General features: G+C 39.5%; 1 protein-coding gene and 1 long non-coding RNA gene across 2 annotated transcripts; one reads left to right on the forward strand and one right to left on the reverse strand.

The window, feature by feature from the left end:
* Positions 1 to 1,386: 1,386 nt before the first annotated feature.
* Positions 1,387 to 17,878, forward strand: sae1 (SUMO1 activating enzyme subunit 1). The gene is made up of 9 exons (XM_020643530.3): positions 1,387 to 1,598; positions 2,628 to 2,739; positions 3,279 to 3,452; positions 7,266 to 7,411; positions 7,680 to 7,779; positions 8,252 to 8,357; positions 11,990 to 12,134; positions 13,915 to 13,984; positions 17,574 to 17,878. Exons 1-9 carry the CDS (start codon positions 1,498 to 1,500, stop codon positions 17,664 to 17,666), a joined length of 1,047 nt encoding a protein of 348 aa, XP_020499186.1. The 5' UTR covers positions 1,387 to 1,497; the 3' UTR covers positions 17,667 to 17,878.
* On the reverse strand, positions 10,435 to 13,016 carry LOC109991267 (uncharacterized). Its single transcript, XR_002278274.3, has 3 exons — positions 12,843 to 13,016; positions 12,641 to 12,750; positions 10,435 to 12,170 (listed from the first exon to the last, which is right to left on the reverse strand). It is a non-coding gene; the product is annotated as an uncharacterized lncRNA (long non-coding RNA).
* Positions 17,879 to 27,999: the final 10,121 nt, after the last annotated feature.

A 27,999-nucleotide genomic window follows, 5' to 3' on the forward strand; every position in this document is an offset into this window, starting at 1 on the left:
GTTTTATGTTTTTATTTATTTACTTATTTTTTCTGCCCCCCCCATTTTTTTTCTTTGCATGTTTGTTTTTTCCCCCAGTTTTTTTTGTTTTTATTGTTGTTGTTTTGTTTTGTTTTCATTTCTTTTTTCTCTCTGTGTGCCTGTAAAATTGTCCTCCCCGTTTTGTCCTTTGTCTCACTATTTGTTTTGTTATTGTTTTTTTGTTACAAAACGGATTAATATGCTACTGGGAGCTTTTCAAGATATTAATGATGACATGTTGTAGTTGTTAAAATAGAAAGTATACCACATATAAATTACTTTAAACCAGAAGGCCGTCTCTTGTAGCCTAATCTGAACAAATATCCCAACCAAGTTTAATGAGAATAAATTCAAGAAAAATGAATCATAGAATTTTGCCTTTAAAGGTGCACTGTGGATTTTTGATATAGAGAAAAGTGAAAGTTGGAGAAATGTACAGATTCTGTGGTATATGTTCATAACTTTATACACAAACTGTCCTCAGAGGGAAATGTTGTCCCTGGAACACTTTGAAGATAAAATGCTACACGATGAGTTTGGGTGGGGGGTCCGCAACAGTGACAGCGTAACTCTCCTGGTAGCTTTTTAGCTCCAAACAGTGTTCAGGGACCCATTTTTTCCTTGGAATAAAATTTGTGTGTTCAGTTCAGAAAATATAGCATAGACTTGTTTCACTTCTGCACCTTTGAAAATTCACCACCAAATCTACATAGTGCACCTTTAATTAAACATATGAGAGAATGTAGGAACAAAGATACAAACAGTTAACAAAGCGGTTCAGAAATATGTAAAATATGAGCGTAACCTAATAGAGCCGTGCAGATTTGATGCATTAGTACTGCGGTATAACGATACTGACAATGAAGGGCCCATTGAAAAACAGTGATTAAAACTACGTTTTTAATTGAGACTGTTGCAACACGTGCTATATTTGTCCTCTGAAACAAATACAAAAGGAAGTCCTTCAAAAAGATTTTAGTTCTGTTTGTTCAAGACAAAACTCAGGGGGAAATTAACCCATTGTAGCATTGTTCATATTTGTTGGATTTTGTCCATAGACTGGTTTTGCCCCATTTTCTAATGTTATACTGAGGGCTCGGTGGCCGACGTTAACTTATGTGGGAAGCGAAATATTTATTATGTACCTCGTTTTTAGAATGCAGTGTAAACACAAACATGTTCTATCACATCTTCCTCTCATATAAAACTGTTGTATAAAATAAAACCGGAAGTAATTAAATAAGAGAATCAACACATTTTAACTCATTTATCAAAGAGTAACAGCGATTTAAACCTTAATATTTACAGTTTATGGATTTTTACGCAGAGAAAAAAAAATCTATTGTTTCGTCCTGTCTACGTCATCACCCCGCGCCCATTCAGCGGGACTGTCGCGGCATTTGAAACATTTACATCTGTAGCTGCATTGAAAAGGCAACTTTTCAGCTTTTTTTCTCCGAGTCTTTGAGAGTGAAAATGATCGACACGATCGAGAAGGAAGACCCGGTCATCAGCGAGGAGGAAGCGGCACAGTACGACCGCCAGATCCGGTTGTGGGGTCTAGATGCCCAAAAGAGGTCAGTTAGCTTCGTTAGCCCGGCAGAGGCTAACCTGTGCAGCGGGAGGGCTGAAGGGAAACTGTGTGAACGCACCAGAGGAGTTCATTTAACTAGTTATACAATTTACAGACAGTTTTCATTGAATTACTATTGCATATGTTTTGGATGTGTTTATAAGGGGAAGTCGGTCATATGATTCTCGGGGTCTTTGTTTTGTCCACACAACGAAACAAGTTAAACAATAAACATCTTACAATAACATTAGCTATTTAATTATTGCTTAAATCTAATAATTTAGTGCATGGTCATAGTGCAGTATGGAGGACTAACAGTGCCCAAATGAAATATATAAATACATAATTAATTAAATCATTAAATGTGTCATCAGTTATTAAATAATTATTTAATCTAATTTAGTTATTAAATAATTATTTAATAACACATGCATTTAATTATTATTTAATGATTAATGTTATTAAATAATTATTTTATTTAATAACGTTAATCATTAAATAATAATTATATGCATGTGTTATTAAATAATTATTTAATAACACATGCATTTAATTAATGGAATAATTAGATATTTATTTATATATTTGTTGATTCATTTCCAATATTAAATAATTGATGACACATTTAATGATTTAATTAATTATATATTTATGTATTTCATTTTGGCACTTTTAGTCCTCCATAGCTGCACCTTAACTTCAGACTATAATACAAAATATCCCATGGCAATAGAAAACATAAACCCTGAAATTAATCTTTTTTGTTTTTATCAAGAGTTGTTGTTGATTATTTTAATAGCGAAGCATGTTTTCAATCTGCATGTTGTTACTGAATTTGTCTCTCCATGTCGTATAAAAATATCTTTACTGAAAATTATTAATCAGACCTACAATATATAGGATATGTCTATTATTGAATTTGTTAAAAACACAACCTATACATTACATAATCATATCCCAAATGTGCAAATAATTCTTCCTCAGCATTACATGAAGTCATTTTTTCTGCATCTGTTTGTCCTTCTCTGTGCAGGTTGCGAGGGTCCAGAGTTCTGCTGGCAGGTTTAGGGGGTCTAGGGGCTGAAGTGGCCAAGAATTTGATTCTTGCTGGAGTTAAGGGACTCACTCTGCTGGATCATGAAAAGGTATACAGGCTCATACAGAGCATACAGGACCCATAGAGTTAAACCTCAGAGAACATGTTCAGGTGCTCTCTGTCCTCGTCAGAGCGGTGTCATGCACAGAGCAAACTTTGATGGATTCAGGCTGAAACAAGAAGTCATTGTTTTCAGCTGTTAATGACATGTATACATCGCTTATTTATGGCTTCAAAAAAGTAATGGATTAGTAGATGGCTTGAGTTGGAAGTTCATTAGATGGTGCTTGTTGCAAAAGTAAAAGTTTACAAGCCAGCTACTTTGCAGGTCATTTTTTATTGGGGAGTAACCAATAACCTTCTGTTTGAACCAAGTGGACCTGTGCAACTAAATCGTACTTATATTTTGAAAACTGTATTTCATTAAAAGAATGAAACATCCAACTTTCCTAAAAGTAAGATAAAGACTGACTTTGTACCGAGTGAATCATTTTAAACTAAGTCTCCTTGTAAAGACCTGAAAAGAAGCTCTTTACAAGTAAACATTCCTCTCCTCTGCTCTGTGTTCCCTTTTTGTGTGTCTCCCAGGTGTCTGAAGAGTCATGTCGAGCTCAGTTCCTGGTTCCTGTGACGGCTCAGGGACAGAACCGAGCCCAGGCCTCTCTGGAGCGAGCACAGAATCTCAATCCCATGGTGGAGGTCCATGCAGACTCGGACAAAGTGGAAGACAAACCAGACGACTTCTTTCTGCAGTTTGATGCAGTGAGTAGAATGATGTTGAGGGTTTTTTTTGCCTCCAGTGGACAAAGTGGTTCATCTTTATCTCTCTGCTCATCTTGTACTGCACATGTGTAAGCAGTGTTTGAAGAGTCAAAAGTTTCACATGTGGTGAATCTTCTGGATGGAAAATGTCAACAAAGGCTGATGCAGCAGGTCGCTGTAAATCTCCAGAGTCTAACTCTGACCTGGTGGCAAAGATTAGAGTCAATATAACTATATCAAATAATCTTTTCTTTTTTTTCTTTTTTTTTTTTTAATCTGTGTTGCTGTTACGTTCCCCGAATAGCGAAGGGATGAGGGGAGTAACAATAATAATTGAAAATCGGGAATGAAGAAAAAAGACGCGAATTTAGAAAAACTAACTAAGCTTTAAATGGATAAACAATTTAACTGACTGTAAGCTTCTTTCAAGAATAGAAGCCAACAACTGATAAACTGAAACACCAACTCAAAATCCTATTTAACACAAGCAAATAACTATAGCAACACCCTTCTTCCACTGAAGACGTAAGTTAAGTAAAGCTCTCGCTTCCACTCGATCACGGTTTGGACCCACTGGCCACTGCTTCCTCCTCTCTCCTGCTTTTATTGCTGAGTTCCAGGAGTTCTAAGTAGCATCAGGTGAGTTCAATCACCTATGGAGAGCACCAACCTGCAGAGCAACATGAGAGGGAAAGAGAGAAACAAAACACACACATACATTGCACTACGGTATGTAACAGATGCTCTCATTTGCTTTGTAGCTCATATGGAGGTGTTAGTCTCAACCAAAGCTCCTCTCTGAACACATTGTTTGGATTAACTTCCCTGATTTATTTAGTAATAAGAGTTTTTGATAGATGTCCAAATGTCGATCACACACAGTCCTGCTGCAGTGTACCTGTGACCGTGTTGCATCACTCAGTCTGACCACTAGATGGCACTTGAAGCACATAATACACAGCTCTCCTCGTTCTGCTCCGTCAGGCTGCATTAAGTTTATTTCTCTACACAGCTGCAGCAGCATTATTATTAGCTCTGCTTTGTTCTCTGATCAAAACTAATGTTGACTTTATCTGTCTGTTAGAACTGGTTTGTTTGTTGTATGATCAGCTGGATAATTACACAGTGAGGACAGTTTTCTGTTAAATGTCTGTGTTTTTCCTTATATGGCTCTGCAGCGTTTACAGCAGGGTTCAGTGGGTGGAGGATGGTGATAATGACACACTCACTCGTCTGAGGGTAGAGTTTATCGGCTGGCTGTTGAAAAGCTTTCGCTTCTTGTGTCACTGAGTTTGAAAAGTCAGACATGAGAGAACAGTGTTGATTGATTATAATAACACACATTAGGTTTTCTCTGCAAGGTGCCCAGGGTTTGATTCTCATTTATGACGACTTATATGCTCACACACAAGAGAAGTATATGTGCCTCGTGCCGCTCTCTATTTGGGGACATCGGGTCTGACGCTGTTTACAAATGGAGATCATAAAATAACTGCACTGTGCTGTTTCTTAAAGTTTGTGCTCACGCTGGATTAACACTCTTTTATTCCCACTGCAAAACACATTTTAAACAAGGCTAGATAAGCAGTGTTTTTTTATGCTGTGCACATGTGGTTTTACCTATTTAGGGTACTTTTAGCTATTTATGACCTAATGTGAATGTTTTCATGTTACTGAGCCTCAACAAAAGGTCATTTTCTGTCACAATATGATAGACAATAACGTTTTTTGAATCTTTGAATGTTGAAGTGTGGGAAATCTAGCAATTCTGTTTTCCTGCTCACTCGTTCAAAAGCTGGTCTTCCCACCCCGATGACCCGGTATGATGACATCATCATCATCAACATCATATTGTTTTGGATTTATTATAGATTCTGACACGTGCAGCCATCCATCTCCAAACTTACTTTGAACTTAAAGAGGAAGCTGGACAAAATGATAACATGACTTCTTTAAATAAGTAGCATGAAGCCGGGCTTGATTCCCTTTGTTGAAATGAAATCCTCAGTCAGTGAAGCTGATGTTCAAAATGCTTCAGATGGAAATCATTCTGACATAATGGGAACAAGATAGTACAACAAACAGTGTGATTATATTTACATATCATAAGGAGTAATAAATGTCAGATGGTTTGATTTTATAGCATCACATTTCAATACTTAGTATTCCACAAGCAGCTACACACACACACACACACACACACACACACACACACACACACACACACACACACACACACATTGACTGGATTATCTATCCCCACCAAAGGCATGAATGTTTCCAACACATCATCAGAAGAATAACAGAGATTTTTTTCCCACTCCTGTTGTGTCTGAATTGTCGACTTTTTTTCTTCCCCTCAGGGGGTGTGAAGTAAAGGTCGGGAGGAGGGAGGAGGGAGGAGGGAGGAGAGAGGAGAGAGAGAGTTGTGAGAGGAAGACGGAGGAAGATAAAAGTAGGACAAAGTGAAGTGAGGACGGCGTGTGTGAGATGGATTTTTAGTGGGACAGAGAGGGAGGAGAAGGTCGCTCAGTTTTCAAGAGCTCGAGATAAAATGTGTTAAAACTGTGTGTGTGTGTGTGTGTGTGTGTGTGTGTGTGGGTGTGGGTGTGTGGGGGGGGGTCTCTGTCTGGCTCTGCTGTAGACCACTCGTCTCTTTCATCTGCTTCCATGGATGTGTCTGTGTGGCTCAGTGAGAAAGTGGAGGGTGATTAAAGTGGAGCAGTTGGAGTGTGGTCACAGTTTTCATACGAGGGGACGAGTACAACAGAGAAACACACACACCGTCCATCTGGGAGACAAGCAGACTTACTGCACACACACACACACACACACACACACACACACACACACACACACACACACACACACACACACACACACACACACACACACACACACACACACTCTGTTGCTCTATTTTGCATGTTTGCAGGAAGGTGTTTATTTTTTGCCCTGATTCATGCGAGAAGGAAACACAAATAACATTACGAAAAGTCATCTATTATGCAAATATGTTTTCAGTTTCTTACACACTAATACACCCTGAAAACGTGATCTGTTTTACTTTTTAATTCTTCCATAAAACTCTGATTTTGCATTCAGAGGTTTTCCATGAGATGCAATGGAAGTTGTTGTACTGTTTAGTTAATTAGTGTAGGTGACCAACAGACCAACACAGTGGAGGTTAAGTTTAATAAATGTTAAACATTTGATTTATTTACAAAATTTGATTTGAGCCTCTCAAACACTGTTTACAACATTTCTCTGAAACGCTCTTTCTTCTTAGATTAAGTCCTCGTTTGTCTTGATATATTTTTGATTTAAGGACATGTCAAATGGAAGCTGTAAATAAAGCTGACGTATGAATTTGAGTCCTTTTTAAAGAGAGAAGGAATTAAGAATCCAGAAAAGACTTAAAGGGATACTTCACCTGTTGAAACATGAATCTGGATTGACATTGGGTCATATATGTAGAAATGTGAAAGACATTTTGAAGTTGGTGCCTTCTTGGCCGAGAAAAGGCAAAAAGTGTCTTTTTGGTTCATGTGGATGAAAGACACCAAATCCCAGAATGCACAGCAGGCCACTGCCTGAAATATTTAGTCTTTCTCATGAAGATGCTCCGTCAGCGCTAAGTGAGTAAAAGATGAATGAGGCTGACTTTTCATCAAATCCTTCCTGATTCTAATGCATTCCAGTGAACACTGGTTAGTACTGGTGATACTGGTCATACTGGTCATACTGGAAAGTGATCAGACGACCCGCCTCTCTCTGATCAGCTGTTCGCTCTGTGTGTTCTTCGTCCCTCAGGTGTGTCTGACAGGCTGCTCCAGAGACCTCATGGTTCGGGTCGACCAGCTCTGTTCTCAGCGCGACATCAAGGTGTTCTGCGGGGACGTCTACGGTTACTATGGTTACATGTTCTGCAACCTTGGCCGTGAGCACAACTATGTCGAGTAAGTGCGGGAAGACATTTTTGAAGCATGTTTTTTTTTTTTTTTTTTACCTGTGACAGTCACACGGTTACATAACGGACACGTGAGCCGTGGGTGAAATGATTTTAGACTTTAAGATATAGATATGTAACTTAAAGCAAAGACAAAGACGACTCGCACTGCAGGGCTCCAAATGTTTCCAGGGAGGCGTATCGAGCGCACCTCACCGCCATGTTTTCTGATGTGTGTTCATCATCTTTTACGTCACTCTCTTTTTTTCTGTTTTCAGGGAGAAACCTAAAGTCGTGAAGCCGAAGGGAAATTCTAACGACGGTCCAGAGGCGAAGAAAGCCAAAATCGACCCCAACGAGACGACCATGTTGAAGAAGGTAGGAAGATGATGATCTATTCGGCTCACAGAAACGACATCACGGGGTCGTGACTCTGTAAAATAGACGATGGTGGAAGTCAACAGAAGAAACGTAAAGATTCAAGGAGTGGAAAGTGTTGATGAAAATGTATCAAATAAAAAACTTCTTCTTGAAACGGTCTTTCTTCTGAGCTGTTTATGACAAACGTTTACATGTAAGTGATCTCCCTGCACACTTGAAAGAGGTCTTAGAACATTTGCTTTGAGACGCCTGTAGTCTAGTGGTTAGAGCGTGCGCCCCATGTACGGAGGCTACGGGCCGCCCAGGTTAGAATCCGAACTGTGGCTCCTTTCCCGCATGTCAGTCCTCTCTCTCTCTCTCTGTCTCTAGATTCACATTTACAGTAATCCTTACCAACACCTATACATTATTTTCCCAAACTAAAATTGTACTTTCCCTCTTTCTTTTCTTTTTATCTTGCACCAATCAGACATCGAGTTATTGCTCCCTGAAGGAGGCTCTGGAGGTGGACTGGACGAGTGAGAAGGCCAAAGCCGGTATGAAGCGAACACCGGTGGACTACTTCCTGCTTCACGGTACACAAAGCATGATTTCAAAATTTAAAAGCAATGTTGAAATGAATCTCTCTGTAGCTGAATGTGCAACAGGTGGTCAAAACTTAAAGACAACGAGAAGAGCTCTCTGTAAACTGTCTCACTTTATGCACACAAATTAATTTGATCATTCAGCGTTTCGGTCTAACAGAGACAGAAACGTTATGTCTGCCAACACATCTAACATTTCAAACTACAAGAATACTTCTGAGATTTCTGCGTAGGAGGAAAGACACAAACAGAATTTCCATTCAGAGGATCAATCAAAAATAACAAAGACTCCTGAGAGGTGTTAGGAGTCTAGAAATGTGAACCTGGAAATGTGTGGGAACGTTGCAGAGACACTGAAGTCGCTCATGAAGCTGAAAGGCGGTCACTGCACGGAGAAAAAAGTTTGAACGTCAATTACTGCATGAGAAGCTTTACTACGGAAGCCTAAAGTGGACATGCAGCAATACTTTTTATTGAGCTCCAACCTCCCATAACAGCGGGTTAATTTCAGCACTTTTCTAGAAATTCTGAGAAATTATTCAATTCCGTTCGGAACTTCAGTTGTGTAAAAAAGCATCAGTGGGCACACAGATCATATGAATGTGAGCTCAGCACTGAATCAAACCACACACACACACACACACACACACACACACACACACACACACACACACACACACATTAACTCGATATCACAGAAAAACAGACTTTTAATGTCAAGATAACAAGATAAATAAAAAAATAAATTCTTGTTATCATGGAAAAGGGAGTAAAATAAAATGTCTTCATGCATGTCTCCATAGGGCTTCCGTACTTTAAAACAAAATTAACAATTAAGAATGTCACTCTGAGTTGCACGAGCGTCTTCACATGTGACCAGACGTCAGATGTTTGGGAGCGTTCACCTTTTGCGTTTTTTTGACCCCTGAAGTCAAATGTGAAAGGTGACTTCCTGTTTTCAGGTTATTTACGTCTGATGACCTTCTTGTCTGGAGTTGTTATTGTGCCTCCTGTCACCTGTTCCTGCACCATCCTCACACACTGCATGCATGCTAGTTTCCATCACAGGCTGTCCATGACCAGTCATGTGCACTGAGCAGAGAACAGAGAACAGCCCGACACCTACGAGACATCGCACGACCAGCGGCATGCGACCAGGAAATAAGACGAGACATGGTTCATATGTGCAGACTTTAACATCCAGAAAAGTTCATGCATAAATCTAGTGACTTATAAAACTAAACCTAACAATGCATTCATGAAAGTTTTTCACAATAAGAGTCATAAAGAGTTTAAAATATGCATCACTTACACTCTTTGCAAAAAAGGAAATTTTTGTTTTTCTAACATGTTGTTAACTTTATAGAGTCTGAATAAAACTCACTGAAAGTGTAATCTCATCAGTGAGCCTCTGACAGGAAGCAAACATTAAAGAAACACATGTGAGGAGTTATAGGACGGTCATCTATTGGACGTTAGCAACTTCAGACAGAACCAGAGGAGCCGCTGTGAAACCGAAGCAGGGCGTTAAATAATTCAAGAAAACATAAATTTATGGTGTTTTTATTCCAGGTCAGCTCAATGTGAAGTTTGTTAAAGGGGTGTTTTTGTTTTCCATCCACACTCGATTTTGAACATCTTAACCTTCAGTCTAAACCCCCCTCTCTCACACACACACACACACACACACACACACACACACACCTGAAACCCAGCTACCCTCAGCAGCCTTACCCTGTTTTCAGGATGATGAGCGTCGGGTGGAAAAACCGCCCAGTTGTTGTTTTATTTAGTAAATGAGAGACAGGAGGGAGTGTTTTTTTATTCCTTCACTGTTGCTATTATTGGAGCTAGCGGTTGTTGTTTTGGGGCGACCAATGAGGAAGTGGCTCTTCCTCTGTTACAACTGCTTCCTGTCTCACTAGGAACAGTCGGGTGATCAGAACCGCAGTCCGCAGATGATGTGTGTGTGTTTACATGTGTCTTTTATCTTATATTATAAAAAATGTTTAATATAAGTTTAACACATTAAGTAAGCATGAGAAATGATGAGGACAGCACAAACATATTTATACTGATAAATGTATTTATTCAAGTATGTAAGACTAAAGTACTACTGAATATATCTGAAATAAAAACACGTCTTAATCTGATTGAGTCAAGTCAAACTTTACCATCCTAAAGCCGATGTTTGAGCTACTGTAAGTACAAATGTGCGATGACTTTAAATTGAAGAAATGCACCATACATAAAGTTTTGTGCAAATTCAAGCTCGTCCTGCAGGCAGAAGTGTCTTTATGGGTCCTTGAGAAGGGCTGTTCAGAACAGTTCATTACATCCTGGGGTTACCTGACCGACCTCTCTCAGAGGTCAGCGAGCTGCAGCTGATCTTAGACTGTAAATATGAATGTTTGAAGCCTGAGTGATGTCGCCCGTCATTTTCAGGGTTTACAGCAGCAAAGAGTCATTACAGAGCTGCAGTCATTGCACATGTATATATTATACAGTCTCAGGAGTAAAAAGTACCACACACACACACACACAGTGCACATAAAACACTGAACATGTTATATTGCAGCTTGTACATCAGTATTTGAGGACTTCATAATATGATTGCATGATATGATGAGTGTTTGTGGTGAATTTATTTCCAGCGTGTGCGTGCTTTCTTTTATCTCTATTATGTTGCAATATGACCTGTGCTTAAAAATACCACCACACCATTTAAGATGGGGGTAAATAATGTTTCACATCAAAAGTATTTGACCTTCTCATGCAGAGGAAATCAAAGGGTCCATGTTGAATATATCGCCTCCACTTTATCCTGTAATGTGTCACTACTCGGTGTGTCGGTTTGGAGATTACGATCGTTGTTCCATCCATGTGCTCGTTATTAGATCCTCTTATGAAACTCTGTTTTGATTTTTTTGACTGAGTTGTGATGCCATTTGTGCCAGCCTTTAACTTTCCTTTAAGTTTTAATCATTTTAATTCGCTCTGTGTGTGTGTGTTTGTGTGTGTGTGTGTGTGTGTGTCAGTCATTCTGGTGGAAATGGCCGTGGGAGGACTTCCTCTTGCGGTTGAAGTTAATGGACGAACAGGAAGCACGGGGGCGAGGTGTTGATGTGTGTGGCAGAGTTAGAGAAGTCTGTTGGTGTTGATGAAATCTTCTTCAGGACCAAATAAAAGTGCACGTTTCTGATTTCTCAGTCGACCCTGCAGCACGACACAGGAAAGAGTGTTTCCTCACTGAACATGCACAGGTTGTGTGTGTGCAGCAGTCTTCACATGCACATTTTTAAATTTGATGTGGATAAACGTATGAAAATGGTTGATGGTGCAACCACACACTGATCTTATCGTGTCTGAAAAGAAAGCAGCAGACAAGATGAGACGTCTTTCCACGACATGATAATTGAGTGTGGCTGTCACTTATAATGCGTGATGAAACTACAGACGGCGTTAATGCAACAGATTACTGTGGATGGAAAATATTGCTCCACGAAAAAAAAAAAAAGTTTCTCACTCTTGTTTCCAGACCTCTGAACGGTTCTTTTTCTTTCCTCCTGTTCATGTTACTTCCCCTTTTAAGATCTCTCCGTCGTCTCTCTCCATCTCCACAGTTCTGCTGAAGTTTCGCACGGACAAAGGTCGTGACCCCGACCCACAGGCCTTTGCGGAGGACAGTCAGCTCCTGAAACAGATCCGGGATGATGTCCTGGAGGCCTTGGCCGTTCGGGCTGACCTCTTGAGTGATGAATTTGTGAGGTATGAAACGTCTTCTGACTTCAGTATCGCACCATTCTGAGAAAAAAACAAAACAACTGAGGCTCATTTGTAGTCAACAGATCTGAACGTGTTGAAGAAAGTCTCCAGCTACACTCACCCACTCACAACCCCCAAAACATCCTTTTCTAAATGTAGACATTTTTTTACACACATTGAATACTTTTAGAATCAAGGATAAAACTACAAACTCTTTACAAAGGTTTAGAAACATCATCTTATCGACAACTAACCAACAGAAACAAACCGGGTTGTTATCAACATTACTCTACGCTTCATGCAATGTCTCACTTTAGTCTTAACTAGGATGAAGAACAGGTGTGTATAACAAAACAAAGAGTGTATTTAGACTCCATATATACCGGGTAATCGTATCTCAATTGGTAATTTTCTTATCATATTAAACTCAAAGCTTTGAAAGCACACCTGAAAACACAGCAGCCATGATAATAAAGCCATAACAGTCATATCAGCCATAATAATGATACCTCAGTGACTGAATGAAAACAAAGCAGAGTCCATCTCAGGTCGTCCATTAACAGATCTGATGTTCAGCCTGAAGATCTCCGGCTGGCTGTGTTCTCTTTCCTCGAGTTTCCTGGAATAAATTCAACATTTACTTTCTCAGGATTTGTTTCTGTAAACACGTATGCATTGCATCTTATTGTAAAGCAAGGAAACAAGTCTTACCTGCTATCTGCTGTAGGTGAGGGTTTGATATTTTCACCTTCACATCCATTCTGGGAGGTCGGACAGACGCAGATCGTTGGAGAAAGAAGATAACTGAGGGAACTTTAAACATGGAGGTCATTAACGTGTTTTGTCAAGCAACTACACGGACAGTCCTGTCACTTATCTCTTTGAAGCTCCTCCCTCCCTCTGTATCCCTCTCAGCTGTTCCTGTTCCTGTTCACTCTGTGCTGCATAGTGTGTGCAGTAATTTAACCAAAATGTCAATCATGCCAGAAAATCATCCGCCTGGTCGACATAAAGACTCAAAAATCAGGTCTAAATCAGGCTGAAATCGTAGAGTGTACCTCCGGTTAAATATTTTTTATATTTTCCCCAAAGTCTGAAAATCTGTGGTCTTGCCAACTTCCTGCCAGGGACTAAACAACTTCCTGAATAAGAGTATCCACCTCCATCAGCAAATGCAAACTGTGATGATGAAAAGTCCATGTCCTCCACTGTCTTATGATCCTCGAGCAGTACCACACAAACCATCCCACAAACTACACAAAGAATAGAACCAGAAAAACACTCTTACTGTAATTCATCAAAAAAGACATTTAATAAATATCATAAATAAAGATCGCATAGAGCTGTTTTAGAGGCTAATGGCAGTCAGGACAAAAGTGTTCTTCAGTCTGTTTGTCTGCATGTTGGAGGGATGTAACTCCGGCCAGATGGGAGCAGCAAGAACTCCAAATAAAAAGCAGATGATTCAGTTTATCTAGCATTTCAAAGTTGTGAGTTTAAACACATCAGACATTTCATTCAGAGTCGTGCCTGCGCAATCAGCAACACATTTTGAAAATGCCCAGCAACCTGTTTCTGTTTTCTTTAAAGAAGTCACCCATAACATCAGATAAATGAGAATGAAAGAACAGATTTAATAAAACAAGAATGAAACATATTCATCTGCCAGGCAGCAGCAGACAGTCACTTAATGATCAGGGGAGCTGGCAGGATGAAGACTTTTCTGTAAACTTTCTCACTTCCTCAGCATCATAATTTGTTTTTCTGTTCTGTTCGTCCTCAGCTTCTGCTTCTCTGAGATGTCTCCAGTGTGTGCCGTGGTGGGAGGAGTTCTGGGACAGGAAGTTGTCAAGGTAAACATTAGGGAGGTTTCAGTAACAAAGAAGGATCAGAGCTGTAGTCTTTGCGCTCGACTGTGAGGACCGGTATGATATTTACTCCGCTGTAGTAAAGATGGAGACGGTGCGGTCTGGTGTGTGTGAGCGCGTCAGCCCGTTGACAGGTGGCCACTCAGCTGGTTTCTGGGTCAGCTTCACAGAGACGGCAGACTCTGCTCAGTGTGTCCACAGAGATAAACAGTGTGACGCTCTGACGGCAGGAGGAGTGATTTATTCTGAAAAGAATCACCTCATTGATAACGCACAGTTAAAGAACATTATGGGAGCATTTCTGTGACATCCTTTGGATAACATCCACAGTGCTGATACTGTTTGTATTCACACACAGAATACAGGCTGATCTGATGAGATCTTTGTTTACATGTCAGAGGGGGAAAATGAAGTCTTTATGTTGCCGTATTCAAGGTCCGCTATAAGGAGAGGACAGTCACATCTGAGTGCTTTGCAAACGACTAATGAAGGATCCTCTACAGAACAGCACTGGCACGACTTTATTGATACGACTCATTTCACACACAGGGCAACAATATGCACTTTACATTCAGACACTATTTATAAAAGAGCAAATCAAGAAAATGTAGTTGTACAAAGTTCAGAGCAGGAAGAAATACAAAGATCAAAATATAAATACATGCTAGCACAAATAAGCACTCTCAATCTGCTTTTTAACGTTTTCAGTAGTTTTATTTAATTTTTATTTAATTTATTTTAATTTTAATTTTAATTTTAATTTTATTTTATTTTTATTTAACCAGGTTGGTCCCATTGAGATTGAAAACCTCTTTTTCAAGGGAGACCTGGCCGAGACAGGCAGCAGCAAACACAAAGTTACAGACAGAAATACAAAGAGAGACAGAACTCTACATTTTGGATTAAAATAGAACCATCTATGAGTCATATCAGGGAGTCAGTAGTTCAAACAGACGAGCTAAAACATCCTGTAGAATCTGCTTCCATGTCTTTCATTTTTAGATTTAAAAACATTTAAGGACACCAGCTCCTTGAGCTTTAAGTCGTTCTGCAACAGATTCCAGGCTGAGGGTGCAGAATACCCAAAAGCCTTTTTCCTCAATTTCTGTCCGAGCGTTTTGGGACGGAGAGCATAAAGAAGTCCTGAGAACGCAAAGAGTTCTCTGCATGATAAAAAACACATTAGATACAGTGTTTCCCCTCGGTTTACAGCGTTGGGGGGGTGGGGACACGACGACACAACAACACGACAACACGACAACACGGCGACACAACAACGCGACAACACAAACACTTGAAGGAATCTTGGTGTTCATGCGTTACTTTTAATGACAGCTGTCCTTTTCTATCGGAAAGGTATCCTTAATTGACTTATTTCCCTGATTTCCGACTCTATCCACTATCCTATCTCTACAATAAAGGCACAAAAAGCCCAAAAATAAATCTTTAAAAAAAAAAAAAAAAAAGATATATATATATATATATATATATATATATATATATATATTATAATATACATATTAATAAATATATAATATAATGGTAGGGGAAACACTGAGCTAGATAGAGTTGTCGAGTCCTCTCTCAGGTCTTCAGGCAGACGTTACGCTGATGTTATATATTTGATGTATCATCTCAGTGAATCTTTGATTGCTGGATATCATGGTGCGTTGAGGCTCATAACAAATCTCAGTGCCCTGACTCATCCTGGTACTCTGTATGATCCGGTCAGCTGGTCTGCATTTCCTGGAAGCTTCAGACTTAGCTCTGAGACCCTCTCACAAAAAGTTGTTGTTGTCTGTTCTCATTGTGAGTCTTGACATGAGGAAAAGGATCTTCAGATACGCTGGAATCTCCTGCAGGAGGATCTGTGTCTGGGGGAGCTGATGAAGATGCTTCAGGCTGTAGATGTTTTGAATATTTACTTTGCTGCTCTCTGACTCAAGATATTCTGATCTGTGTCTGTCATTGTTGTTTATGTGCTGCTGCCCCTCTTGAACAGGACTCTCTTGTAGCTGAGATTCTTAATCTCAAAGAGGTTCTCCTGGTTAAATACATTTCTAAAAAATAAGTAAGGGCGATCCATCTATCTGGGACACTGATGCTGAAAAGCAGCCTCCCCTGCTTAGGAGTTTGTCACATATTTCAGAAACTGATGTGGTCACCTTGTTGTGGCTAAGAGTGAGAGTTGATAGTTTAACAACAAGCGGAGGGTACAAACATATCAGGATATAAACAGTGTAGTTTAAAAAGGTCAAACGTGATCATTACATTCATCATTCATGAATTTGGATGAACTCATCTTGAAGAATGCACATGGCCTGTTATCTCATGTGATGACTTTTGTTTTTGTCGGATTTCTCGACTGTTTCTGCTGAATTATTGAAAAGCTCTAAATTTAGGTTTCGATGTCTGACCTTCATGAGTGAGTTCATGAGTTTTCCTCTGAAGGGATTCGCAGACTGTCTGGTTACCGAGGTCGTTGGAATGGTTGAGATTCACCTCACAGATAGAAGAAAGAAAAAAAACTGCATCATTATTTAATGCACATAGTCTGACACACAAAGTTTCACCGGTGTGTGTGAGGAATACTCAAAACACTGAGCTGTGTGCACGCTGACCTCAGGCTGAGTTCAGTTCAGAGAGAGAGAGAGAGAGAGAGAGAGAGAGAGAGAGAGAGAGAGAGATAGAGAGAGAGTGTGTGTGTGTGTGTGTGTGTGTGTGTGTGTGTGTGTGTGTGTGTGTGTGTGTGAGAGTGTAAGAGGGAGGGGACAGACGGTAAAACATCAGACTGTCTTATACTGGCACAAGGGCAGCTTACCGTCCCGATGATGATGATGATGATGATGATGATGAAATCTGCTGTAACTGGCTGAGCGATGTCTGGCCGGGTTAATCTGACTGATTTCACACAAAGACGTCTGAACCTCTGACCGCTTTGAAGGGACCGTGTTTACTGTGGATGTCCCCTCGGGGGTTGATGGGAAATGTAGTTTTAATCGTGTGTGTGTGTGTGTGTGTGTGTGTGTGTGTGTGTGTGTGTGTGTGTGTGTGTGTGTGTGTGTGTGTGTGTGTGTGTGTGTGTGTGTGTGTGTGTGTGTGTGTGTGTGTGTGTGTGTGTGTGTGTGTGTGTGTGTGTGTGTGTGTGTGTGTGTGTGTGTGTGTGTGTGTGTGTGTGTGTGTGTGTGTGTGTGTGTGTGTTACACTGACTCCTAAAGCCCAGTTCTTCAGCTGCTCTGTGCAGGCAGTGCCTACATATCCCAGGATGCATTGTGGCAGAATTTACAAGTCAGCTAAAAATGTTAAATGTAGCCTCATCAACAACACATGAAGTCATGATTTGATTGATTGATTGGTCGATTGATTGATTGATAGGACTTTAGTGTTAAACAAAGTCTGAAATTGAACGTGCATCACAGCGTCTCCTTTTAAAAACATTTCAAACACAAAACAAAAATAAAAGCGCCTGCAATCCTCTTTATTTGAAAGGAGTGAGGAAGTAGAAATGTATAGCCGTGGTGATTCATTAAAGGTGTAATCGATCTCTCCCCTTTCTCTTTGTCTTCTCCTTCAGGCTCTGTCCCAAAGAGACCCTCCTCACAGGAACTTCTTCTTCTTCGATGCTCGTAAAGGGAACGGCGTTGTGGATTACTTCGGACCAAACTAAACCAGTTTCACACACACACACACACACAGAGACGGCAGACTTCTCTTTTTTTGTACCTGTAGTTTGCTGCGTCAGATTATTTATGTCAGTTCCTTCTCCACAAATCATCAAATACATCTGTTTGTTTCTTTTTTGTTGTTGTTGGATCTCAAGTACACCTTTGGATTTTTTTTATTACATTTGCTAATAAAACATTGTTGAATAAAAACCTTCTGATGTCTCTGGACTCATCATGTTGTCAGCTTGGACTTTACACTGGTATGCTATCACACCTGAAATAATCACACCTGTAAGACAAAATGATGCTCAGACACTCCTGCTTCGCTTTAATCACAAGAACTGGATCTTATTCTGTCAATCATGTCAAAGTAGACGACCCTTTACTAGCCTGCTGTAGCTGCATGTTCTGACAGATAAAGACAGCTCCTGTGCATTCAGTGTTAATTCATTTTCAGATTTAGAAACATGGAGGTAAGACCCAAAAATAAGATGAACTTCAACATCTGAGTGATGGCTCATGATGCCGATCCTGTCGTAAAAAGCAAAACCTAAATTCTTGATTTGTAACTTAATTTAATTTATCGATATCCTAACTTTGTGCACAGTGTTCTTTCATGGTGTATGTTTTACAAGTTTATATTTGTCCCATCTTTGATGTGCACAAGCTTTGTTTAAAATAATAAAAGGCCCGTCTCGTATCAACCCTAGTCCCAAATAAAGACATTCAGGGTCATTTCACAGAGTAAAGGGGAATTAAAGTCTGAGCTTACTGTAATTAGACAAAATTAGACATTAAAAAACACAAATAAGAAATAAGAGTCACCAACAAACACATCAGGGAGAACATTTACATCTTGACATGTCCACCTCAAAGTCTTTAAACATCCTCTTGAAAGTGTCCAATGAGAGCAGCTCGTTCAGTCTCAACTCTTGTTTTTTTAACTCTTTTTCCTCGGTTCAGTTCTGACTTTTGGATCGGACAGTATAAGAAAAGGTCCTGACATTGAGGATTACAAGATTAGAACTGTCACCAACCGTCACTGTGAATATACATATATGTATATACATATTATTTAATTTAAATGATAATACACGCACTTATTTATGTAAATACTGTAATTGACATCTTAATTGACTCATCTGTCACGTAACTGCATTTTTCTTATTATCATGTTACTTCAGCATCTTTTGCACTATTCACCACTGCACTGTTTCATGTTTAGTCATGTAAATATTAGTCTTTTCTTATTATGTTTATTGTTGATATTTAATGTTGTACCTGTACATAAGAGAGCACAGTTCACCCAAGTAAAATTCCTAAGCATACCCGGACAATAAATCTGATTCTGATTCTGAATCTGAAGTCCCTGTACTCTTCTGACTGATGCAGGTCAGACGGTCTGAAGAGGATGAATTTAACTTTCTCCTTTTCTTCTTGAGGAAGTCAAATCTTTCCTGAATGTGACCTGACCAGAAAACTCTTCAATCAGAGATGTGGGGCGGCTGTGGCTCGGTTGGTTGAGGGTTCAATCCCCAGCTCCTGCAGCAACATGTCTGATGTGTCCTTGGGCAAGACAAGTATTAACATTTTAACCCTGAAATGCTAAGATGAATATGAGCAGGAAAAACTCAAACATGTAGTTTGGTTTATGGTGGATAAGATTTTATTTTGAAAATGTTCTTTAAGGGCAATTGTACGAGTGTTTGGGTCGTACTGATCAAGTCAAGCTTGTTTCAAATCTCAGTTGTGACACATAAAAATCAGTGTGTTTGGTTTATGTAACGTTCAGTGTGAAGGGGAAAGTCAGCTGATCCATGTTGCGGTGGAGCTTCAGAGCGTGTGACTGTATTTGGTAACAGCATGCGACTCATCAACACCAAACATGGCAGTACAGTGTTTCAGTGACAGGGTGGGGCCTCAGGACAAACTTTAACCTTTCTTCATCCTCCCAAATAAGGCAAAAACAAAAACAACAACATCATAACAAAGCAGCAGCAGCATCACAGGGGGAAAACCGGCCGCATGGTCTCGTGTCTGACATCAGCCCCTGGGAGTGGCGGCAGGTTGAACCTGTGAAACCTGAGCTGCAGAGATATGCCTTACCATAGATGGCAAAAAAATGCCACTTTATTGTGATGCCGTTTAACGTCTGCAAGTGCTGACTGCTCTGATTTCAAACGGACGATACTGCAGAGGAAGTGCTGAGTCATCCTGCTGGTTTAGCTTAAGTTCACGTTGGCAGTAAAATGCATCCATGTGTTTCACCCACTGTGCAGGATTCTTTCTATTTGCACACAAAACTTTTATAACATGTTTGAAATGCTTTTTGACAAGCTTAGTCATCTACTGTTTTTTTTTAAAGTTGTTCCTCTTTTCTTCCTTCTGTCTGCATGTAACTGTGTGATTTATATAATCAGGTAAAGGCACTTTGAAATGCTGAAGAAAAACGGACAATAAAAGTATCAAGTTGTGCATCAATAGGAAAAGAAGCTGAGGATGTGAAAGTCAAAATAACCAAGAGTCTGATCAAATATTATTTAAGCTACTTTGTGATATTTACCTTTCTAGCTGCCATTTCAAAGCTTTCTGATTTCATTTGATTTTCATTCCATCGAGTGATGGTTAGTTTAGTGACTGCTTGCTTTGGATTGGCTGAGAAGGGTCTGTTACAACATCGTGTTGTTGAAAAGATCTTCCTGATTCCAAGTGTTGTTCTTTTTCTGCTCTTACCTTCTTGTTGCTGTTCTCTTTTTATTTGCTTTTATCTCTTTTAGTTTCTTACATCTTTTTAAATCTTTGCTCCTCTTGGTCTCAGCTCGTGTTGTTGGGTTTTTGTGTTGCCTGGGTTCTTGTGATGGTTCTTATGATGGTTCTTATGATGGTTCTTATGATGGTTCTTATGATGGTTCTTGTGATGGTTCTTGTGATGGTTCTTGTGATGGTTCTTGTGATGGTTCTTGTGATGGTTCTTATGATGGTTCTTATGATGGTTCTTGTGATGGTTCTTGTGATGGTTCTTGTGATGGTTCTTATGATGGTTCTTGTGATGGTTCTTGTGATGGTTCTTATGATGGTTCTTGTGATGGTTCTTATGTTGGTTCTTGTGATGGTTCTTGTGATGGTTCTTGTGATGGTTCTTGTGATGGTTCTTGTGATGGTTCTTACGATGGTTCTTACGATGGTTCTTACGATGGTTCTTACGATGGTTCTTATGTTGGTTCTTATGTTGGTTCTTGTGATGGTTCTTGTGATGGTTCTTGTGATGGTTCTTGTGATGGTTCTTGTGATGGTTCTTGTGATGGTCCTTATGATGGTCCTTGTGATGGTTCTTGTGATGGTTCTTATGATGGTTCTTGTGATGGTTCTTGTGATGGTTCTTGTGATGGTTCTTATGATGGTTCTTATGTTGGTTCTTGTGATGGTTCTTGTGATGGTTCTTGTGATGGTTCTTATGTTGGTTCTTGTGATGGTTCTTGTGATGGTTCTTATGATGGTTCTTGTGATGGTTCTTGTGATGGTTCTTATGATGGTTCTTATGATGGTTCTTGTGATGGTTCTTGTGATGGTTCTTGTGATGGTTCTTGTGATGGTTCTTATGATGGTTCTTGTGATGGTTCTTGTGATGGTTCTTATGATGGTTCTTGTGATGGTTCTTATGATGTTCTTATGATGGTTCTTGTGATGGTTCTTATGATGGTTCTTATGATGGTTCTTATGATGGTTCTTGTGATGGTTCTTGTGTTGCCTGGGTTCTTATGATGGTTCTTGTGATGGTTCTTGTGATGGTTCTTATGATGGTTCTTGTGATGGTTCTTGTGATGGTTCTTGTGATGGTTCTTGTGATGGTTCTTATGATGGTTCTTGTGATGGTTCTTGTGATGGTTCTCGTGATGGTTCTCGTGATGGTTCTCGTGATGGTTCTCGTGATGGTTCTTATGATGGTTCTTGTGATGGTTCTTGTGATGGTTCTCGTGATGGTTCTCGTGATGGTTCTCGTGATGGTTCTTATGATGGTTCTTATGATGGTTCTTGTGATGGTTCTTGTGATGGTTCTTGTGATGGTCGGGTTCTATATGTCTGTTGGGTATCGTGCACTTTGGGTTCTTTTCTGTTGAATTGTATTTAATTATTTTTAGTATTTAGTATTTGTTATGTTCTTGTTGTTGTTTATGTTCTTCTGTGTTTGGTTTAGTTTGTTCTTGTTTTTGCTGTTTGTCAAAGCACTTTGTAAACCTGTGTTTTTAAAAGATGCTATATAAATAAAGTTATTATTATTTTTATTATTATTATTATTATTACCTCTGAAACTGTGATTTTCTGCACCTTTGGTACTTAACAAAACGATCTGAGAAAGAAACTTCCCGTTTTCATCCAGTTTCCAACCTTTGCCCAGCTGAAATAATGTCATTGTCAGCTTGTGTAAATATGTCAGTGTTACTCATAGAAACTTCCTTAAAGGCTTAATATGTGATTTTTTTTACACTTAAATGTAGAAATCAAGTATCTCCTCTGAAAATAACTCTGTGAGTCATGACTGTCTACAATGGGTGTAACACCCGAGTCCCACTGTCTGTGATGTTTTCAGAGTTTTCAGAGTCCTATCTTCAGTTTGTTTACATCGCCGGGACGGCCGGCTGACTCCTCCCCTCGTGTATAAAAGTTGTTTAATTGAGGGACTAGAGAAAAGAAGAATAACATACTGTACTCACTGCTTAACTGTGTTTCTAGATCACGCTCATTTCAGGTCAATTTACATGCAGTGTGAAGATACCAGCATAATAAAGATCGCTAGCATTAGCATGCTAACACAACAATGCAGCGGGAGTTGTTTTGGTTTCATGCTGGTGCTCAAGGGCGACATCTGCTGGATCAAAAAAAAATATTTCACATATGAAGCCTTTAATGACTGACTTTTGGTTAGAAAAGTACAAAAAAAACAATTTATTTTTTATCCTTTTTTCTGTCTTTTATTGACAGAGATAAAATGTATTTTATGGGGCTGTCATGAAAAGTGGATTTTTTTTGTATCACAACAGTTGTAATATCCAAATAAACTTTATTGTTAATAACAAAGCATGAGCAGGGAAAGTATAAGAAGGTGAGGTATTGAAGGCTCTTGCGTCTTCTTATTCACAAACACTTCATGGTGTTTATGTGTAGAGCTTCTGCAGCAGACAGTTTCATCATCACAGTGCCCTGAAAATACTCCCTGTGCAACATGAAGTTCATAAAGGGAGGAATCTGTCGAGCAAAGAATCCTCTGAGACGGCACAGAACACATTTTTGGACTTGAAATGAACCTTTTGTGTCTGAAAAAATGGGTCAAAATCTGAAAAGAACTCATTTGTGGCGTTGACTTCTGAGTGAGTTGCAGTCGACTGATCTCATTCTCACCTTTTATGACAATGAGCTCAGAACAGTCTGTTGTGTGAAGACATGAATACACGTCTAATAGAAATCCTTTAAAAAGGGAGATTTCATTGATTTTACTGTAAGAGGAGAAAAGACGGGCTTGCTGCCTCTGGCATCGCTGTGTCTGTGTTTGATTGTCAAGTTTGGCACCAGGCTGCACAAATCAGTCCAACAAATGATGAATTGATTTATATCTATTTTTACTCGCTGACTTTGGCTGCTGCAGAAACGTGTGACCATTTTTTAAAATTAAGATTAGGATGAGTCCATTCACACGCTGGGTTCATTTGGAGTATCAACGCAGAGAGAGGGAGGGAGAATAGAGTGAGTAATAACAGGATGAGCGGAGGCTGTGTGTGAAACAGTTACTATATATATGATATAAGTGTATTTCTGAGTGGTGCTGTGTTTACAACAAGCAGAGCGTTGAAATGAATCGGGAGTGATTAGGCGGCACAGAGAGCCACTGCTGCTCTTTTTCTGGGATTAAGAAAAGAGATTAATTATGGAGTGTCCCTTTAAGCTCATTCTGCCCCTTTAATTAAACCTAAACCTTATCTGCAAACACACACATTCTCTGCACTCTTCACACTGACTCTACTGGACTTTATTTCTCCTCTTCTCTCTCTCTCTCTCTCTCTCTCTCTCTCTCTCTCTCTCTCTCTCTCTCTCTGTCTCTCTCTCTCTCTCTCTTCATCTCCTCTTTCTTCTCTTTCTTCAGTCTGTGTCTCATCTTCTGTCCTCCTCACACACACACACACACACACACACACACACACACACACAGTTTAAACCTCGTGCCCTGTGCCCCCTGCTGTGTGGTCACTCTCTGTTTCGCCTCCACTTAGCAGCAAAGACCAAGTGCCTGCTGTTGCGGCCAATCATATTGCTGATTTTGCTGCGAGAGCTGCGTGATTGGCTGATTCTTCTGAGGAGTTTAAGTGAGGATATCTGGTCCCAATGCTGCCTGTTGACTCAGTAACAGACCGTCGGAGACTCTGTGTGTGTGTGTGTGTGTGTGTGTGTGTGCGTGCGTGTGTGTGTGTGTGTGTGTGTGTGTGTGTGTGTGTGTGTGTGTGTGTGTGTGTGTGTGTGTTTGTTTGTTGTGTAAGGATAAACTGGGCTTCAAGTAGCAGCAGTTTTCAACACTGATTAACTTGCCACTTGTTGATTTCACTGATTAATCATTTTGTCAATAAGGCAGAAATCAGAAAACAGTGATGTCATTCTTTTCCCCGGCACCATGTGACCTCTTTAAGCAGCTCGACTCATTTGACCAACGCTGTAAAAAATGTAAAATATTCAGTTTAGAATCAATCATGTGAGTCAACTTAAGGATTTAAATTCTCACATTTGCAGCTGAAAACACATCAGACTAAAAAATACATTTATTATCTATCAGAATAGATGCAGATAAACCTTTTATTGATACAGTATTTGATTTTGCTCTGAAGTTTAGAGCTAATCGATATAGAAAATAAACATATAATAGATCTTCTCTCTTACCAAACTGTAACATTTTATTCTTTTGTTACCAGTTGTGAAATGTGATCTGATCCTTTGACTCCAGTAATGCTCTCAACTTAAACATTTAGATAATAACTTTACATTTACTATTTTAATGCACTTCTACTGCCCTGTGTCTCAGTAGAGTAAAGTATGCAAAGTATGTTGTATTTAACATTTTCTTATTCAAGACTAGTACTGCTTAGTTAAATCATGGTTGTATATATTCACATTCTTAGTTTTGATATTTTTAGTGCTTATTTACTTTGTATTTAATATTATATTGTGTTTAGATTTGCTAACATTGTGTTTTTTGCTCATATTGTGTGTTTGGACAACCTGCTGCTGTAACGCCACAATTTCCCAGTTTGGGATCAATAAAGTAATTCTATTCTATTCCAGTAGGAAATTACTTTTGACAGATTATTAGAGATTAATATCTGAGATAGAATCATCGTCAATTTATGTAAAATGTACTGTAAATGTCTTTTTTTATATTAAATGAATGGATGTTTTGATACTTTGTTGTTTTTATTTCTGCTTTGTAAAGTGACCTTGAATACTTTGAAAGATGCCTTTAAATAAAATATATTATTATTATTACTACTACTTCCACATTACTGCATGACAATAAAAGTCCACAATTATGTATTTAATACACCGGCTCACACTGTACCTTTGAATACCTCAGCACGTCTTTTAATAAGCCCTCCTACTCCCCTTTGATTATCACTTCCAATGTAGAAGAGTTACACATTCTGAAGCATTTCCACAGTTTGCATTAAAACTTTAACTTCTGTCTGAACACTTCTTACATCACTTGTTACTGGGCAGCAATGAAGGAGGAGTAAAATAAAGAATATACATTTCAGTCAGGAAACTCATGTTTGTATCGTTTAAAATATTTATTGCAGCAGAACTTAGTTTGTGTTTGGCGTCTATTCTCCGACCTCATCACTCCTCACAGTTTTTATTTTACATGCAGAAGTTTAAGGGGTCATGGGGTGACTTCTTAAACCCAACAGGCGGAGCTTACAGGTGGATGCTGAGGTGGAGGTGTATGGTGGGACTGAGCGAGAGTTCAGTACTGGTGGAGGTCAGAGCTGGTGATGAAGGAGCAGAGAGAGAGAGACCGGAGATCATGCAGCTTAAATCCACTAATTAGAAGGAGGTGATGTCAGGTGATTGTTGAGAATGAGGCGTGTGAAGTGTGAAATCAGTGCTGCTCGAGTCGACTGCCTGAACGAGCTCATTCAATACAATAAATGTGTATGCATGTATGTATATGTATATGTATCTGTATATATACCATGCATGATCATTTTATTTTGATTGAGTGTTTGCAAAATATGTAGTCTCTTGATCCGGCAAGTGACTCTCTTTTTCTTTCTCCTCTTCTTTTATTAACAATTATTATTTCTTCTTTTCCCTTTTTAGCGTTGCATGAAACCTGTGTGTAAACAAACGTTCATTGATTTGAAAGTGATAAGTTGAGTGATGGTAGGGAGGGTCTGGATTAATGGATTGGTTTGTTGGATGGAGAAGGGGGGGGGGGGGGGGGGGTGTGTAGTGTAGCTCTTGTTTTTTTGTTCATCTGTTAAGTATCACTAATGACTTAACAGTGATGATCACTAACTCAAAAATAAATGGAGAGTAATATGAAAGTCAGCAACATGACATTTGAAACAAATCGGTTAGTGGAGGTTTTGTAAGAGGAGGTTACATTAGACCTTAGGTGGACTCTGCTGATATCATTCACCTGTCAAAGCTCTAATGAATGTGTTAAATTGGCTGGAGGCTGCAACCACACATGACAACATTCACATGAAAACAACCCAAATTCTGACATTCTTTACATTCTGCATAAAAATCGTATTTAACACCGAGGTTAGAGCCGCACCACTAGAGACCAAATGTAATAAAAAGATTCCTCCAAATGAACTGAATGCCTATATGATGGGGAAACGAAAGAGGCCTGGTTCAATGAGGCATTAACAGGGTCAACACAATGTGGGTCAAACGTGTGTTGTTATCAACTCCATGAATAAATGATACAACGAGTGTGAGTCAGTGTGTAACACCAGGGTCATCCAAGGCCTCTGCAGGAGCATCAAAACATGTCCCGGACTGTTTTGATTCAGGCCTCGTAGCAGATTGTCATGTTGACCGTCGCTGTAAACACTTGTGGTGCATGTGTGTGTTTATGTGTGTGTGTTTGTATATATATGTGTGTGTGTGTGTGTGTGTGTGTGTGTGTGTGTGTGTGTGTGTGTGTGTGTGTGTGTGTGTGTGTGTGTGTGTGTGTGTGTGTGTGTGTGTGTGTGTGTGTGTGCAGTGATGATCTTGACCTTGTGTCTGTTAATCCGTGTTGATGTCCAGATGTGAAGGAGACCGCAGCGGTGTCTGTCCATCCTCTGTCACGCATGTCCAGAAAGGCTGCTGATCTGACCCCCCCTCTCCACATACACACACACACACACACACACACACACACACACACTAACACATACACACTAACACACACACACAAGCCCCCAACATGTGTAAACATCTGCTTCACCTCATTACAATAAACAGCTGCCGTCCTTCGCCTGCGACCTCATCTCTCAATGAGATTATTTATTTTACAGTGTGAAATGTTGGCAGCTCAGATCTGGGCCGTCCGACACGCTGATAACAAAAAATCCCTCAACAGAGGAATAAGTTACTGAAGTGGACTCTGTGTCAGCAGATTCTCCTCCTCCCTCAGAGCATTCTGCTTCACCTCGTTTGCTCTTTTTCTCTTCAGCTCCCTCCCTCGATCATTCTCCAGACTCTTATATGTTGCTTCGATCACACACAGCCTCGTTGCATGTGCAACTCAGAGAGGAAGTCCTCAGTTGATCCTTTACTCTACTGAAGGTGTTTACATCAAACTTTCAAATGACCCTGTTTTTAATTAGAGTCCTGCATTAGAAATAAAAAAGTAAAAATAGGTGTATAAGTATAGACATGAAAATTAACTGCAGTATTAAAACATTAAAATATATCCCCTCTGGTTGTTCTGCTTTTATATATTCTGTAGTTTATCATTACATTTTTTATCACTCATGCAATAATTTGAAATCAGGATTTGCATGATGTTCCCATTTCATCGTTTCAGTAGTCCACTACTCTAAATGATTACAAATAAAACAGTGAGACTATTTGTTTTAGCTGCAAATTGTTTTGTTGATCATGCCATTCATTTATTCCACATGTCCATATTTCCATACCAAAAACCACAAAACTGTTTTCCCTTCTGGGTTGAACACCTGACCCGTAACAAAAGTTATTATAGATATCCGTCTTCCACCCTGTGAGAGCCTTTACACAAACACCACACAGTATTTTGATAATCTGCTCCTACATGTATCCTCGGATGTTTAAAAAATG

This window comes from Labrus bergylta, chromosome 11 (assembly GCF_963930695.1).
Source record: "Labrus bergylta chromosome 11, fLabBer1.1, whole genome shotgun sequence".
Classification (NCBI taxonomy): Eukaryota; Metazoa; Chordata; class Actinopteri; order Labriformes; family Labridae; genus Labrus; species Labrus bergylta.

What these genes read in the sequence shown, in the direction of transcription:
- sae1 (XM_020643530.3), top strand. Translation starts at nt 1,498, where the DNA reads ATGATCGACACGATCGAGAAGGAAGACCCGGTCATCAGCGAGGAGGAA. An exon ending in GGACTACTTCCTGCTTCACG is followed by an intron (nt 8,358 to 11,989) that starts GTACACAAAGCA and finishes CCATCTCCACAG; the next exon opens with TTCTGCTGAAGTTTCGCACG. An exon ending in TGGGACAGGAAGTTGTCAAG is followed by an intron (nt 13,985 to 17,573) that starts GTAAACATTAGG and finishes CTTCTCCTTCAG; the next exon opens with GCTCTGTCCCAAAGAGACCC.